The sequence below is a fragment of the Zingiber officinale genome, chromosome 9A, assembly GCF_018446385.1.
Source record: "Zingiber officinale cultivar Zhangliang chromosome 9A, Zo_v1.1, whole genome shotgun sequence".
Taxonomy (NCBI): Eukaryota; Viridiplantae; Streptophyta; class Magnoliopsida; order Zingiberales; family Zingiberaceae; genus Zingiber; species Zingiber officinale.
The window spans coordinates 78,048,887-78,067,515 of NC_056002.1; the positions used below are offsets into that span (position 1 = coordinate 78,048,887).

An 18,629-nucleotide genomic window follows, 5' to 3' on the forward strand; every position below is an offset into this window, starting at 1 on the left:
ATATTTATTTTTTACATTTTTCTGTTATAGATAACCATGATATCGAATACGAACTCCTTCTCCCTGCGTTCAGTCCTTGAGAAGGACAAGCTCAACGGAGCAAATTTCCTGGACTGGTACAGGAACTTGAGAATAGTTCTCACCCAGGAACGTAAATTGTACATTCTGGAGCAGCCCATTCCAGAGGCTCCTCCTTCCAATGCCCCGCAAGCTGACAAAGATGCTTACAAGAAGCATCAAGATGACGCATTAGATGTGTCCTGTCTAATGCTCGCGACCATGAACTCTGAGCTTCAGAAGCAACACAAGTTGATGGGCGCTTACGATATGGTTGAACATCTTCGTCAACTGTATCAAGGACAAGCGAGGCATGAGAGATTTGAGATCTCAAGGTCACTGTTTCAGTTCAAGATGTCAGATGGGGCTCCCGTAGGCCCATATATACTCAAAATGATTGGGTACATAGAAAACCCTAGGAGGTTGGGATTCTTGGCGCCAGGAGCGCCTGACTGATCTTGTAATCCTTGCCGGATAGCTATAGTCAGTTCATTCTAAACTACAATATGAACGAAATTGACAAGTCACTGCCCGAGCTCCTTAGCATGTTAAGAACTGCTGAGCTGAACCTTAAGAAGGCAAAGACCCACTCTGTTCTGATGATTCAGAAACACAAGGGCAAGGGAAAGGCCAAAGGCAAAGGAAAGTCCCAAGCTAAGGGCAAATGCAAGGCACTGAAGCCAAAAGGAGGGGTCACCAAGGATGCTATGTAATACCCCGGTTCTGAGATTCTGATTAAGTATGACTTAAAAGGTTAGATGATACTATCCATATCACCAAGGTGCACCTTCCTTTTCGGAAGCCCAAACTTAAGAACTTCAAAGTTAAGCGTGCTTGGCTTGGAGAAATCTGAGGATGGGTGACCTCCTGGGAAGTTTTCCAGGGTGCGTGCGAGTGAGAAAGGACCTCCGGTGGTCTGTGGAACTAGTCATCAAACCGATAGGTAATTCTGGTGTCGTTCCTGGTTCGGTCCGGGTGGGGCCCTCCCGGGCCGGGGCGTTTCAGATGGTATCAGAGCGAGTATACGATACTTGCTATGTGTTCTGGATTTTTGAGAGCTTAAGTTTTACGATCTTTGTTTTCGTATTTAGGATAGTTGATATAACCTGATACCAATTGATATGGTATCAGAGCGCCAAAGTTTGGCGATATTTAGTTGATTTCCGTGTGTTGGATTTTGATTTATCGATACCAATTCATTGGTATCGGGCAGTTGTGATACTTGCTTTTGGTATTTTGGATATTTTTATACTAGCCCTAGTTGAGACATATTGGTGGGTTTTGATTTGCACACGGATTTGTCGTTTTCGATTATGTTATGGACTTCAGTTTGGATTTATATGGATTGATGTTTGTTTTTAATTCACGGGTCATTTTAGGGACGATGGAACATCTCGACGGCATAGGTATGATGTTTAGTTTTATAGTTTAAGATAGGTATTAGCATTCTTTATGTAGTACTTGTGTAGCACATATTACATGTGATGGATTAGCCATTGAGCATGATTGAAAGGATTATAATCTATGGTGATTTTCTTATCATACCATCATGTTATTCTACTACTAGTAGAAGGAGGCACATACCGACTCTCTGTTAATAAGGTGTAGTGGATGATACCTACATATTTATGTTGTTTTAGCCGGTGAAGGTTTTATACTCATATCTTTTGGATATTAGGATACCCGATATGATGAAAAATTGTTCATTAGGGGAGTTACCATGTTTGATCATTGTTGAGAATGGTTTGAGGTTGAGGGATATTGTGAGATCAGATATTGTGATATGTTGATTTCTAATGATTTATTGGAGTAAATGTTATGTGGTCGTCTGATGATCTATTATTAGATATTGGTTTTGATGATCTATTAGTAGATGACTATTTTGATGATTTATATTGGGTTGTCGTTGATGGTGACATAGTGAGTGTCATGTTGATATTCACAGGTTTGATGATTATGGTTGGTGATCAGATTATAAATTTGGTGCTGAAGAGTTTACGGTTGAATGTGCCTATGAGATTTTAATAAATCTGGTTGGTTATGGATAGTTAGCAGGATGATAAAAAAAAAAAAAAAAAAAATTTGATATATGCTTCCTCTGATATTGGACTGTGGATAAATAATGATTTGATGTTTTGAATGCTAACTTGCCCTCATGTGGAGTAGAGACTTATTCATCTGATATTATGTGGGCTGATGTTTTTGAGGATGAAAATGAGAGTGTCTTGATGTTCTTAAATTTTGATTTTTTTCTTTTGGGTCGTACATATTTATACATATGATATTATGTGGTTGGATATACCTTAGTTGCTTGTGGAGGATTAAGGTATTCTTGATTAGTTAGTAAATGAATGATTTAATTTGTTGATCGAAGATTGCCATACTCTATTTTTAGGTTCGAACCTTTAGGTTATTTGTGTTTAGTTATGTATCTAGAGCACCTTTGAGTACTTGTTTTTATGACTTGAATTTAGCCATATATCATTCGGCTTGGATAGGTGATAAAGGATCGATGTACCCTATTTCATGAAGACTTTGACCATGGATTGTATATATACCGTGGGATAACTTAGAGGGTGCATTGGGATATGACCCTTGGTGTAAGGAAGTGTAGAGTTAATTGGCTTGGATACAATCGTTACTAGTGTTCGGGAGAGTACATTTGGATTTATGATGATAAATTTTCCATTAGATATAGTCTTGGTAGTGTATGACATTGCAATGTTATACACGTGTATATCTTTCTTGTCCGATACAGTTCCTTAACCTAGAGCAAGGGTTGATGGGATTAGACCGCTTTATTTTGGGTTGCTTTTGATTGATGTATTCTTGATACATATGCATGAATTTTGTTTAGATATACCTGAGTATTGGTAGCATAAGGTTGGTCTCTTTGGTTGAGTGTCTTGTTTGCATATCTATGTTGCATGTATATTATGATTGTTATGTTGTAGGAGTCTATGTCGCGTCTAGGGTATATCCATGTTATATGATCCATCATATTCTTGTGATAGGGTGAAGGTATTATTGAGGATAGCTTGTTGATTAAATCAGGAGATGTAGTATATCAATCGGTGGTGTTTGATGGAAGCATTGTTGATTTAATCTGATATGTACATATGTGTTTGGTGGGGTATCTTTTTGATTATGTTTGATTTGTGAGTGCACTGGGTTTAGTATGCTTTATTGGAAGTATATGTTGGTTATACTCTTATAGGTGAAGATATGTCATATGTTGTTTGAGTGTATTGTTGATTTTACCTACATTGATTTTGGACACGTGTTAGTATGTATGGAGGTATCATACCGATTATACCTGAGTTGTGAGTATGTTTGGTATATAATAATTGGGGATTTTGTTGATCATACATATGTTGTGTGAGCATGAGTGCTAGGTGTATACATTGGTAGCGATGATGATTCTACTTATCTTGAACGTAATGTGGAGTAGGCATTATGTCATTTGTTGAATTAACCCATCAACTAATTTTCCTATCGTTGGATGACCCACTAGGATGCTGATAGAGTTGATGATGAATTTGATTAGTTACTAGGTTGTTATATCCTAGGATAACCACAAAATTGTGGTAGAGAGATCTTGTCGTCTCTATTTGGATAGTTAGGTGCCTTGGGGTACTTGGATATTGTTTGTGGTGGAGCGTTACTCTCACATATCACGGATTGCTTGATGGGCGACATTGCTCCTATATTTATGCATATTTCATTATTGTGGTGATTATTCTCCCACATGATGGATTTCTTGTGATGGAGCCTCTCACTCGGAGGATTTATTCTTTGGTGATATATGTTATTGATGATCAGATTTTTCGATTTATTATTGGAGATCCTATGGATAGGAATAGATCAATCGATGATTATCTCTCTTTTGCCATAGGCTTTACGGTGCCTTAGATGTTTTGGGGACTCGATGATCCTGGTATGTCGAGGATGTTTGGATAGGTTTCCATTATCTTTGTGGACGATGTTGTGATCTATTACGGATCCGAGGTGAGTCACGTACACTACCTTTGCATAGATCTAGAGATGATTCGACGAGAACATCTATATGTGATTATCAGTAGTGCTGGTTTGGATTGTTTTATGTGAGATGTTTGAGCCACACGGTCACCAATAGAAGTATACCGTGGTTCCACATGAGATCGAGATTGTTACCGTCGGGAGTAGACGGAGTCAATAGAAGAGGCTTGTAACCTCCTTTGTTTGGCCGATATTTCCGGAGATACGTTGAGGGTTTCTCACGGATTGCTATGTCACTTACATTTATTTAGACTGAGGATTTCAAGATCAGCTTCTAGGAGCTGAAGCGGAGACTAGTGTCGGCTTCGATTTTTTGTTTTTACTTTCTAGAGAGGACGGATTTGTCCTCTACACCGACACGTTTCTACAGGGTATGTGTGCTGTTCTGTTGCAGCACGGTTGAGTATTCTTATATACTTCTTGATAGTTGGGGGAGCCTGAGAAGAAAATACTCAGTTCATGATCTGGAGTTGACTGCTATTATTTTTGCCCGAAGATTTGGCGGCAGTACCTGTATGATATTACATTGAGATTCTCACTGACCATCGGAGTCTCAAATATCTGTTTCACTCAGAAGGAACTTAATCTTCGACCGAGGAGATAGATGGAGTTCCTGAAGGATTATGATTGTACCATTAGCTATCACCTGGGAAAAGCTAATGTGGTTGTCGATGCACTTAGCCAGAAGTCCAGAGGGACTTTAGCTTGCCACCGAGTTGTGGTCACAGATTTGATTCAGGGTTTATTCGAGTTAGACCTTGAGGAGCAGGGATAGACTGAGCAGGGTATTCTTATTGCCATAGATGCTCAGTCGTCGATCAGGACGAGAATCCGTGAGGCCCAGTTGTTGGGACCTTATAGAGCTCAACATGAGGCAGAGTTGATCCGTATTATCAGACGGAGGATGTTACAGGCATAAGGCTGCCAGTAGAGTTATGCTGACCGGAGTCGGAGACTCTTAGAGTTCTCCATTTGTGACCATGTATTTCTGCGAGTTTCACCCATGAAAGGGGTGAAGAGATTTGGCCTCAGTGGTAAGCTAGCTCCGCGTTACATTGGTCATTTCGAGATCTTGGAGAGGATCGGAGCGGTAGTTTACCATCTGACACTACCACCGTTCCGGACAGGTGTTCAAGACATATTTTGTGTATCTATGCTGAGAAGATACATAGTAGACCCAGCTCACGTGTTGGCTGATATTCCAGTTCCAGTTCAGCCTGACATTACTTATGAGGAGGTTCCGGTACGGATTTTGGATCGGAAAGAGTGTAAGTTGTGGAACAAGACTATCCGGCTGGTTAAAGTCGGATGACAGCATCATTCAGACGAGGAGGCTACTTGGGAGCTCGAGGATACTATCCGAGCTCGATATCCCCATCTTTTCACTTGAGGTATGTGAGTTTATTTACCGTTCAACATTTATTATTATTATCTGTTATTAGTACTTGCTGATGGAAGATACTGAAATTTGGGGACCAAATTTTTATTAGTGGGGGAGAATGTAAAATACCGGAAAAATGACGATTTTTAATAAGGGGATTTTCCGGAAGTTTTGGACATTTTTCGGGAATTTTTCGGAGCTCGTATGGACAAGTTAATGGGGACAAAAACAGGGTTCGGGAAAGCCCTGTTTAGGTTACCCTGTTTTAATGAGGAAAAGATTTATTTTCTTTTCCTTTTCCTTTTCTTTTTCTTTTTCTTTATATTTTTTCTTTATTTCCTCTCCGTTTCTTCCCCTCGCGCACCCGATGCCTTTCTTCCCCGTGCCCTCACCCGCGCCTCTCTTCTCCCTCATTCTCGACCCCGGCGCCGAAAAGCCCTAACCGCTCGGCTGCGGTTTCCTTCTCTTCTCTTTTCTCCCGACGCCGATCCCATCTCTTCTCCTTCCTCTCGGCGCCGACCACCTATTCCTCTTCTTCCCGAGGCCGATCGATTTCCTCTCCTCTGCCCGACGCCAACTCGAGCCATTCTTCATCGAGCGACCGCCGACCGAGCCTGCTTCCATCTCTTTGCGGACACCAGGGGCCGTCGGAAATCGAGCATCTGAACCCTAGGTCTGGTTCCTGGGCGCCGGCCGAAGATTTCCTTCCTCCTCCGGCCGTGCGAGCACAAGGGATGCAGATCCCTTGCCGACAGTCGATTTCCCTTCATCTTCCGGCCACTGCTTTGCACTCCTCAGCCTTGTTGCCGGTCACCGTGTTGTTCCTCTGTGCTGTGCCCTAGATTTTCTTGTTCTGCCGGATTCAAACCAGACAGTGGTGAGGTGAGCAGCTTGTCTTTGTTGTTCCTATGTATTAGATCACTGATTGTAGTACTCTTCCGAGTTGAGGTTGGGTTACAGATTCAATCAGTAGCACTTGAACCTCTTGGATTACGGCAAGTGCTGATTTTTGGGTATTTTGATTTAGGGATCAGTTATCAGCGGCTGAGGGAAAACGATTGGCACTATTGTAGGTACGGCAGATTTGGGTATGTACTGTTCGTATCATATGTCATGCTAGTTGGATCATTTTTAGCTTCGGACAACATTGATTTTGAGTGATCCACAGTTCCGATGATCCCGCTTCGGCGGTGACGCCCTCGGGCCGTATCCCACCAGCGGTCACTTGATTGTGAATTGAGGTAAGGAGTATGTAACTGGTTTTGGATGTAGATCAAAATAAATTTGGATTATTTGATTGGTTGATATATGTGTCGAATTAGGACTAAATCGGGTAAGATGCTATGATTAACCATGTTTATTACAAGTCCTAATTCGAATGGATTAGAAACAATTGAGGAGTTAAATGATTCAATTAGGGTTTATAATTGGATCTGAGTTTATATTAGCTTCTTGAGGATTTGATTTAGCTAATTTATTTATATGTATTTAGCTAAATTTGGATACCATGTGTTACAGGACTTTGATTCGAGACGGTGTCTCGACGAGGATTTATTCGGATACGATCTTTCTTATTGGAGGCGGGTACTTTGACTTATGTCTTTTGATATGCATAATAAAGTGTTTAACATATAGCAATGATTGTGTTATCCTTTTGATTCGGTTGGTCACTACATGATCTGTTACATGTTGTTTGTTTATTTATTATGCACTGCATGTTATTATTGACCTGACCATACATGCTTTCGGTAGTGACCCAACCATGTGATACATCATGTTCAGGACCTAGGGTTTATATGATACCCTATCTGTTTGTGTACCTTCCATCTGATACATTGATTTGTGGTACACCTTTTATTTATGTATGGATCTTGCTATGCTATTCATGAGATTGCCATGCTTAGTATCATGCATCATGTTTGCATGCTGTGCGATTGTCGGCTTCACTTTGGTTGAGCCCATCGCCAGTTACATGTACTGCACACACCACCCATGGATTAGTTGTATATCTGGGGGTGTGTGCTCTTCAGCTGTGTGCCTGTCTGTTGATGTGCGTGGATAGCCGCTGATCCGCCCGCCTGTTTGGCTCCGCTGGCATTTAGGGTAGCCGGTGAGATGGTGGACTCTGTTGGCTCATTGGTCGTGAGACTCATGGTAGCTGGCAGAGATTTCCTCCCGTCGTCGTACCTGGAGATGAGAGCATGAGCTCCCCATTTATGATTTGGGGCGGAGGAGTGAGTACTCGAAGACATTCCGTCCACTCAACCATCTGGAGAGCAGTGATGTCGAGTCATCACCATATGCATTTATTGCATTTTATTGTTGTGATTGCTGCACTTATATGCTGCATTTGATTGACATGCATACAGGATTATGATTTCTTCGGTCTGACGACTTGTTACCTTTGTACCTTGATCCCGGTTAGTACAGTTATCTCCTGATTTCGTTTCAGTTGCATTTATTCCTTCTCGTATTCAGGAGACTGTACGCATGATTAGTGTTGTCTGTTATTTGTTTTATTATGCATATCAGTTGTACCTGCTGAGTGTTGGACTCACCCCGCCTCCATTGTTGATATTTTCAGGTTGAGGCTGTCCGGAGCAGTTCCAGTCGCTGGCCCCCCATATGCACGTAGAGCTAGTTCTCTACTAGTTCGTTATTGGTTTTATTTTGGCCTTTTTCTATATCAGACTTTGTTTTAGTATTGTCTTTGGATTTTTCCTATGGATATTGTATGGATTGACACCTTTTTATGGATTTTTGATATGGTATTGGATTTCATTCTACTACGTACCTGCCTGGACGGCAGAAGAGGTGAGTTCGTTGGATTTGAGCTTTACGAGTGTAGTGGAGTAGGGTGGATTTTGAGTCAGAGTCCTATTGTTATTGATTACTATTATTAACTGCGTGGTTGTGACAGCCAGAGGCTGAATATCTTTATAAACTGCGTGGTGTTTGTTTTTATTTATTGTTATCATTCCAGCCGCCTGTGGCTGATGTATATGTGATATGTAGAAAGTTTCATATTGTCCGCCGTACAGGGGAGATGCTGCCGAAATTTCTTCGGACAGAGACTCCTCTGGGGCGTGACAATTAAGTGGTATCAGAGCGACCTTGCGACCGTGAGTGCGTCTGTGGTAGGAGCACCCAGGGCACCACCTAGCGAGGGAGATTCTGGGATTTGTTTGTGGTGTGATTTGTGGTTACACAACGAGGACGTTGTGTCTTTAAGTAGGGGTGATTGTAATACCCCGGTTCTGAGATTCTGATTAAGTATGACTTAAAAGGTTAGATGATACTATCCATATCACCAAGGTGCACCTTCCTTTTCGGAAGCCCAAACTTAAGAACTTCAAAGTTAAGCGTGCTTGGCTTGGAGAAATCTGAGGATGGGTGACCTCCTGGGAAGTTTTCCAGGGTGCGTGCGAGTGAGGACAAAGCACGCTGAAAGGACCTCCGGTGGTCTGTGGAACTAGTCATCAAACCGATAGGTAATTCTGGTGTCGTTCCTGGTTCGGTCCGGGTGGGGCCCTCCCGGGCCGGGGCGTTTCATGCTACCTGCTTCCACTGCGGTCAGACCGGGCACTGGAAGAGGAACTGCAAGGTGTACCTGGAAGATCTTAAGAAGAAGCGAAGTGAGACTTCCACTTCAGGTATATATGTTATAGAAGTCAATCTATCTATTTCTTCATCATGGGTATTAGATACCGGATGTGCATCTCACATTTGTACTAATGTGCAGGCGCTGAGAAATAGCAGGGCATTGGCGAAGGGCGAGATGGACCTACGCGTAGGCAATGGAGCACGAGTTGCTGCTGTTGCTGTAGGAACTTATCATCTATCTCTACCCTCTGGGCTTGTATTAGAATTAGATGAATGTTTTTATGGGCTTGCATTAACTAAGAACATAATTTCAGTTTCTTGTTTGGACAAGAATGGTTTCTCTTTTATTATAAAGGACAAATGTTGTTTTGTTTATTTAAAAGATATGTTCTATTGTAGTGCACCTCTGATGAACGGACTCTACATTCTGGATCTTGAAAGCCCTATCTATAAAATAAATACCAAGAGGTTCAAGTCAAATGACCTGAACCAAACATATCTCTGGCACTGTCGCTTAGGTCATATAAATGACAAGCGCTTATCCCAGCTCCATAAGGATGGTTTGCTGGACTCATTTGATTTTAAATCTTATGAGACGTGCGAGTCATGCCTACTAGGCAAGATGACCAAGACTCCCTTTAGTGGGCACAACGAAAGAGCGATTGATTTGTTAGGACTCATACATAGTGATGTATGTGGCCCTTTCAATGTCGTTGCTAGAGGCGGTTATAGGTACTTCATCACATTTACTGATGACTTCAGTAGATATGGTTATGTGTACTTGATGACACATAAGTCAGAATCCTTTGAAATGTTCAAAGAATTCAAGAATGAAGTACAGAACCAGCTTGGTAAGAGTATTAAGATACTTCGATCAGATCGAGTTGGAGAATACCTTAGCTATGAGTTTTGTGACTATCTAGCTGAGTGTGGGATTCTATCCCAGCTCACTCCTCCTGGAACACCACAGTGGAATGGTGTATCCGAAAGAAGGAATCGTACCCTATTAGATATGGTACGATCTATGATGAGTCACACAGATCTTCCGACATACCTTTGGGGCTATGCTCTAGACACGGCAGCTTTTATACTCAACCAAGTTCCATCCAAGGCCGTGATAAAGACACCATATAGGATATGGACTGGGAGAGATGCCCAAGTGTCTTTCATGAGGATTTGGGGTTGTGAGGCTTACGTTCGACGTCAAGTCTCAGACAAGTTAGGACCCAAATCCAACAAGTGCTACTTTATTAGATATCCCAAGGAAACTAAGGGATATTACTTCTACATTCCCAGTCAGCACAAGGTAGTTGTGGCAAAAACTGGGGTCTTTCTAGAAAGGGACTTTGTTTCTAGAAATACTAGTGGGAGGACGTTCGATCTTGAAGAAGTTCAAGATGCGAACAATAGCACTGATGCCTCGATGGAAGTTGAACTGGAACCACAAAGTGTTGTGGATGATGTTGTTCCACAAGGAGTTGAGGAACAACAACCAGTTCAAGTAGACATACCTCTTCGCAGGTCTGATAGGGTACGTCGTCAGCCTGAGAGATACTCATTTCTCTTGTCTGACCATGATGACGTTGTGCTCATAGATGATGAGCCTACCACCTATCAGGAAGCTATGATGAGACCAGATTCCGAGAAATGGCTAGAGGCCATGAGATGCGAAATGGAATCCATGTACACCAACCAAGTATGGACTTTGGTTGATCCATCTGAAGGGGTAAAACCCATAGGGTGTAAGTGGGTCTTTAAGAGAAAGACTGACATGGATGGACTTATCTATAAGGGTCGCTTGGTAGCTAAAGGTTTCAAGTAGATTCATGGTATTGACTATGATGAAACCTTTTCTCCAGTAGCGATGTTTAAGTCCATTCGAATCATGCTTGCTATTGCAACTTACCATGACTATGAGATATGGTAGATGGATGTCAAAATCGCGTTTCTGAATGGAAACCTACTCGAGGATGTGTACGTGACACAACTTGAGGGTTTTGTAGATCCACAACATACTAGCAGAGTATGCAAGATGTATAGGTCCATTTATGGACTAAAGCAAGCTTCTCGGAGCTGGAATCTTTGATTCGATGATGTAATCAAATAGTTTGGTTTCATCAAGAACGAAGATGAGCCTTGTGTCTACAAGAAGGTTGTAGGGGATATAGTTGTCTTCCTCATATTGTATGTGGATGACATACTACTCATTGGGAAGGGCATCCCTTTGCTTCAGTCTGTCAAGACCTGGCTAGGGAGTTGCTTCTCAATGAAGGACTTAGGTGAGGCATCCCGCATTCTAGGGATACAGATCTATAGAGATAAATCTAAGAGTTTGCTTGGCCTAAGTCAGAGTACATATACTGACAAGGAACTCCTTCGGTTTGCCATGCAGAACTCCAAGAAAGGATTTCTGCCGATGTCATATGGCGTGAGTCTTTCGAAGACTCAAGGTCCCTCTTCTAGAGAGGAGAGAGACCGCATGGATCAGATCCCTTATGCCTTAACCATAGGATCTATCATGTACACCATGCTATGTACTCGACCTGATGTCTCGTATGCTTTGAGCATGACGAGCAGATATCAGTCAGATCCAGGTGAAAGTTACTGGATAGCGGTCAAAAATATTCTTAAGTACTTAAGAATGACTAAAGAATATTTCTTGATATATGGAGGCAATGATGAGCTAGCTGTAAAGGGTTACAGTGATGCTAGCTTCCAAACTGACCAGGATGATTATCGATCGCAGTCAGGGTTCGTATTTTGTATTAATGGTGGTGCTGTGAGCTGGAAGAGTTCGAAGCAGGACACAGTAGCTGATTCTACGACAGAGGGCGAGTACATTGCTGCATCAGAGGCAGCAAAGGAGGATGTTTGGATCCGCAAGTTCATCACTGAACTTGGTGTGGTTCCCAGTATCACTGACCATATTGAGCACTATTGTGACAATAATGGAGCTATAGCACAGGCGAAGGAACCTCGCTCACACCAGCGGACCAAACACATATTACGACGCTTCCATCTCATTTGAGAGATTATTGAGAGAGGAGATGTGAAGATATGCAGAGTACCTACAGAGGCTAACATCGCAGATCCCTTGACTGAGGCTTTGGCACAGAGGAAGCATGATGGTCACACTAGGTCATTGAGGCTTAGAGCCTACACTGATTGGCACTAGTGCTAATGGGAGATTGTTAGTTAGAGTCCTAGAACCAATCATTTGATGATTGTATTATGGACTTGTTGTATCATATTCTTATATAAATAAAGGTATGTGTTTTGGTTATTATACTTACTTGTATTGGTGCCAAATAAACTAAGTATAATAGCGTCCTTGAGTAGACGGTTCTCACCTATATCAATCGGTTAGTTGAACCGATAGTGAGATGATATAGGGAACACTACTCTTAATCATTCCTAGTCGAGTATTAGCATTTAGGGACAATGTTAATGCAATAAGACTAGCATGTAGGTCAACTCGATGACTTGATCTCACAAGTTATGGATATAGAGATATCAAGTTGACACATGGGTATGCATTGGAGAATGTATACTGAATGACCCGCCATGAGAAAGTATCATGGATCATTATATGAGTGTCATATACTTTCTCATGTGGTTATTAGTATGACTAATAGTCCTTAGACCTGAACTCACCATGGTTCCCTACATAAGGAATTATGTACTTTGGTTTCGTCAAACGTCACCCGTAACTGGGTGGACTATAAAAGCTATTACTGGGTATGTAACGAATTATGCAGAGGGATATGAGTGATGTAGATGGGATCTATCCCTCCTATATGACGCGAGAGACATCGGTATTCTTGATAGAGTGAGACCACGAAGTGCATGGCCATGCCCAAATGAGTCAATATAGGATATTGAGCTCATTTGATTTAGTGAGTCTACTTGGAGTTCAAGATTTAGATTGGTCAGAGGATGACACGGTTTATGCCTCACATTGATCAATCTAAATGTCTAGGATGGAAGGACACTTGTCATATATTGTGAGGAGTCACAATTAGTAGTCACATGGTGATGTTGGATCTCGACATTCTTGTAACTTGGGTAGTAATGATGTGTTGCTAGATACCGCTCATTACTTATGCTCCTAAATGGATTTAGGGGTATTGCAAACGTTATAAGAACCTATAGGGTCACACACTAAGGACAATTAGATGGAAATTAGGTTCATATGATGAACCAAGAGGATTAGATTCATTTGATGAATCAAATTGGATTAAGAGTAATCCTAATTGGGCTAATTGAGTTGGATTCAAGTTGATTCATGTGTTCAATGAGTCTAATTTAGATTATGACTCATTGAATCAATTTAATTAAATGAATTAGATTCATTATATTAAATTTTTTTGAATTAAATGGTTGGATTAGATCAACCATGAGAGAGATTAAGTCAAGTTTGACCTGACTTGAGAGGAAGATGAAGAGTCAAGTTTGACTTGACTTTATGCCACCTCATTGGTGAGTTGGCATTGAGTGGGCCAATGATGATGCTCCACATCATCAAGACTAGCATATGTGTATGCCACCTCATGAGGGAGACCAAGAGTTATGACTCTTGGTATCCCATGGAGGTTTAAATGCTTTATTTTTGGCCGGTCACATTATTGGAAAAAGCAGTTTCATTTTACAAGTGTAACTCTCTTCTTCTTCCTTGCTCCAATTCTTCTCTCCCTCTCCTCTCCATTGTCGAGACCTTCTTGGAGTGCTAGCACACTCAAAGGTTCTCCCTCCATCGAGTTGTTCGTGTGGATACGCATAGAGAGTTGTCTACCTTGACAACTTGAGATCCGACATCTCCTTGGACGAGCGGGATACGAAAAGGGCACGCATCAAAGGTATAAGCTCTTCTTCTTTGAAGATCTAGAGTAGATCTAGGTTTTTGTAAACTCGTACTCGTATGCTTTCGAATGTTTTTACTTCGCACGGATCCGTGGCTGGGGGTTTCGGGGTTTCCGCGATGCGAAAAGTGGTTTTCGCAGCCCGAAAAACCCAAAAACCCATTGGGTGTAAGTGGGTCTTCAAAGTGAAGACTGACATGGATGGGCATATGCATACCTATAAAGGTAGATTGATAGCTAAAGGTTTTAAGCAAATTCATGATATAGACTATGATGAAACTTTTTCACCAGTTGCGATGCTCAAGTCTATTCGGATTTTACTTGCTATTGCAGCTTACTATAATTACGAGATCTGGCAGATGGATGTCAAAATTGCATTTCTTAACGAAAATATACTCAAGGATGTGTACATGACACAACCTGAGGGTTTTGTAGATCCAAAGAATGTTGGAATGGTTTGTAAGCTACAAAGATCCATTTATGGATTAAAGCAAGCTTATAGAAGCTGGAATCTTTGATTCGATGATGCAATCAAAATGTTTGGTTTCATTAAGAATGAAGATGAACCTTGTGTATACAAGAAAGTTAGTGGAAGCGTAGTCATCTTTCTCATATTGTATGTAGATGACATACTTCTCATTGGAAATGATATCCCTACTCTTCAGTCAGTGAAGACTTGGCTTGGGAATTGTTTCTCAATGAAAGACTTAGGTGAAGCAGGCTACATTTTAGGCCTTAAGATCTATAGAGATAGATCTAAAAGATTGCTTGGCCTAAGCCAGAGTACATACATTGACAAGGTGCTTAAAAGTTTTTCTATGGAAAATTCCAAGAAAGGATTCTTACCGATGTCACATGGTGTGAGTCTTTCGAAGACTCAATGCCTCTCTTCTAAGAAAGAAAGGACCATATGGATCAGATTCCTTATGCATCTGCTATAGGGTCTATCATGTATGTCATGCTTTGTACTTGCCCAGATGTCTTGTATGCTTTAAGCATGATGAGCAGATACAAGTCAGATCCAGGTGAAGGTCACTGGATAACAGTCAAAAATATTCTTAAGTACTTGAGAATGACTCAAGATTATTTCTTGATCTTTGGAGGCGATGAAGAGCTTGTTGTAAAGGGTTACACCAATGCTAGCTTCCAGACTGACAAGGATGATTACAGATCGCAATCAGGGTATGTGTTTTGATTAAATGGTGGTGCTGTGAGCTGGAAGAGTTCAAAGCAGGACACAGTAGCTGATTCTATAACAGAGGCCGAGTACATTGCTGCTTAAGCTATAGTAAAGGAGGTTGTTTGGATCAGGAAGTTCATCACAGAGCTTGGTATTGTTCCTAGTATAGTGAACCCAATAGACCTCTATTGTGATAACAATGGGACTATTGCACGGGTTAAGGAACCTCGCTCTCATTAGAGATCCAAACACATACTACGGCGATTCCATCTCATTCGAGAGATCATCGAAAGAGGAGATGTGAGGATATGCAGAGTCCCGACTGATGCTAACATTGCAGATCCTTTGACCAAGGCTTTGGCAAAGAGGAAGCATGATGGTCACACTAGGTCAATGGGTATTCGATATCTTAGTGATTGACACTAGTGCTAGTGGGAGATTGTTAATATTAGCCCTAGTACCAATTATGAGATGATTGTAAAAGGCTCATTTTGTATCATTATTAATAAAAGACAAAGTTGGTTATTATATTTATTTCAGTTCAGTGCCAGTTGAATAAGTATAATAATGTCCTTGGGTAGTAGGTTCTTATCTACAACATATCAATTGGTTGAATTGATAGTGATATATTATATATATATATACATGGAACACTACTCTTAACTATTCCTAGTCAAGCATTAATATGCAAGGATAATATTAATGCGTTGAGACTAGCATGTAGGTCAACAGATGACTTAATCTCACAAGTCATGGATATGAGATACCAGGTTGACACATGAGTATATATTAGAGAATATATGCTGAATAACCCGCCATGAGAATGTTTCATGGATCGTTATATGAGTGTCATAAATATTCTCATGTGATTATTGGTATAAATAGTCCTTAGACCTGAAGTCACTACAACTCCCTACATAAGGAGTTGTGTACTTTGGTATCGGCAAATGTCACCTGTAACAAGGTGGACAATAAAGTTGATCACTGGATATGCAATGAATTATACGGAGGGATGTGAGTGATGTAGATGGGATCTATCCCTTCCATATGACGGAAGCGATATTTGTGGGCCCCTTGATTAGTAGTACACAAGAATGTAGGGTCATTCTCAAATGAGTCAATATGCGATATTGAGCTTATTTGATTGAGTGTCTCTACTTAGAGATCAAGAAACACAAAGATTGATAAGAGGATGACACGTTCTATGCCTCATTGATTAATCTAGATATCAAGGATAGAAGGATTGAGTCATACAAGATAATAGACATGGAAAGGTTAGGTCGGATCTCGACATTCTCGTCACTTGGGTAGCAATGATGCATTGCTAGATGCCACTCATTGCTTATGTTTCTAAAATAGTATTAGATACATTGCCAACGTTACGAGAGCCTATTTGGTCACACACAAAGGACATGTTGATTTGGAGATGGATTATGGGGTTAAGTTTAATTCGAATTATACACATTGAGTTAGACTCGAATGAATTCAGATTAGACTTATTGAGTAATGGGTTAGACTCATTGGTTTATTGGGTTATGGCTTATTGGGTTAATGGTTAATCCAATATTCTAAATCCAACCCATTAAGATTAATGAATATTAATAGAGATTAATATATCATTAATCAAAAGGAAGATCAAGAAACAAAAATATTTTGTATTCATTGGATGAATACAAAAGTCATTTGTAAAAGTAACCTTTAGGTGAAGTAACCTTTTTGGTAAAGTAACCTCTTTGGTGAAGTAACCTATTTGGTAAAGTAACCCTTTTGTGAAGTCACCTTATATAGATGAAGTGACCTTTTGGGTGGGTGTGCTTTTTTTGGCTTTTGCTCTTCTTCCTTCTTCCACTCTTGGCCAAAACTTCCACAAGAGGTTGCTAGCACAACCTTTGGTTGTTTCTTTCTCCATTTCATGAGTTCGTGAGATGGACGGAGAACGTGTTCGTGTGGATACCATAGAGGCGCGGACGTGTTGATCGCGCTGAGATCTACATCCCAAAGAAACGTTGCTGTTGGGATTGTGAAGGGCACGCAACAAAGGTATAACTTTCTCATGTAGAAAATTAGTACTTAGTATATGGTTTCCTTTTGCATGGATCTTCTGGATAGGAACTTATTTTTCCGCTGCATTTTTCGGCTTGATTAGTGCAATAGTTCTTTACAGCAACTTTCCTGTCTTGTCAGAAGTATCACAATATGCCCCACCGACCGACCAAGGAAATGAAAGCGTCCACGGTATCATGCCCATTCGACCAATGGGGCATGGATATCGTTGGGCCCTTCCCTATGGCAACCGATCAGCGAAAGTTTCTACTGGTGGCGGTGGACTAATTCTCAAAGTGGGTAGAGGCTGAGCCGCTTGTAAGAATCACCGAGTGGATGGTCACCAAATTTATTTGATAGAACATTATCTGTCGGTTCGGAATCCCACGCTGACTCGTGTTTGAAAATGGAAAGTATTTCATCGGTCAGGAGCTCGGAGAGTGGTGTGAAGGCTACGACATCCAACAATCCTTCACCTCAATGGCCTACCCTCAAGGCAATGGGCAAGCAGAAGTTGCCAATCGGGAGATCCTCAGAGTCTTACACGCTCGGCACAACCACATGGGAGGCAGTTGGGTTGACGAGCTCCGTAGTGCGCTGTGGGCTCTCCACATGACTCTGAAGGAGGCGACCGGCATAACTCCGTTCCAGTTGGTGTACGGCGGTGAAGCAGTTTTCCCCATGGAGGTCGCAGTAGAATCCGATTGGGTGCAACGCTATGACTATGGGAACGGCAAACGAAGGCTGATGGAGCTGGACTTGGTGGATAAAGCAAGGGAAAAAGTCGTCGTGCGGCTAACTGCATACTGACAACGGATGAAGTAGAACTACAATCGACGAGTGATCTCGAGAACCTTCCAGGTCGACGACCTCGTTTGGAAGAAAGTGGAGTCGGTCGATGACGTTGCCAAGCTCGAAGCACCATTGGCAGGACCGTTCAGGGTTGTGTAGAATCTCCGATTGGGTGCATACTATCTGGAGAATGAAGAGGTGAGGCGGCTCGAGAGGTCATGGAGCACGAACCATCTTCAGCCCTACAGGGCCAGATGAGAGGTGAGTCAGTAAATCCTGTTCTTTGTATTTGTTGTGTTCTTGCCGAACGTAGGGCAAAAGTTTGAATAAAAAAGCAAAGGCCTCTTCAAGGGCATCTCCATCAATGGTCGAGCAATGATCTTAAACCCAGGTGCGAGTGTATATCAAACCATCGAGCAACGACGTTAAACGTGTGTCTCCAACAACCATCGAGCGGCAACGTTAAATGTGTGTCCCCACTAACCGTTGAACAACAACATTAAACGTGTGTCTCCAACAACCGTCGAGCAACGAAATTAAATGCATGTCCCAACCAACCATCGAGAGGCGACATTAAATACGGGTCTCTAACAACTGTCGAACGACGACGTTAAATGCATGTCTCCACCAACCGTCGAGTGATGACGTTAAACGCGTGTCTCCACCAACTGTCGAG

At 41.6% G+C, this 18,629-nt stretch overlaps 1 protein-coding gene and 1 long non-coding RNA gene across 2 annotated transcripts; both read left to right on the top strand.

The window, feature by feature from the left end:
* Positions 1-6,340: 6,340 nt before the first annotated feature.
* On the top strand, positions 6,341-7,052 carry LOC122021090. Its single transcript, XR_006122448.1, has 4 exons — positions 6,341-6,358; positions 6,504-6,564; positions 6,645-6,717; positions 6,995-7,052. It is a non-coding gene; the product is annotated as an uncharacterized LOC122021090 (long non-coding RNA).
* Positions 7,053-17,641: 10,589 nt separating this feature from the next.
* Positions 17,642-17,971, top strand: LOC122019284. Its single transcript, XM_042576767.1, has one exon. It carries the CDS (start codon positions 17,642-17,644, stop codon positions 17,969-17,971), a length of 330 nt encoding a protein of 109 aa, XP_042432701.1.
* The last annotated feature ends 658 nt before the right edge of the window (positions 17,972-18,629 follow it).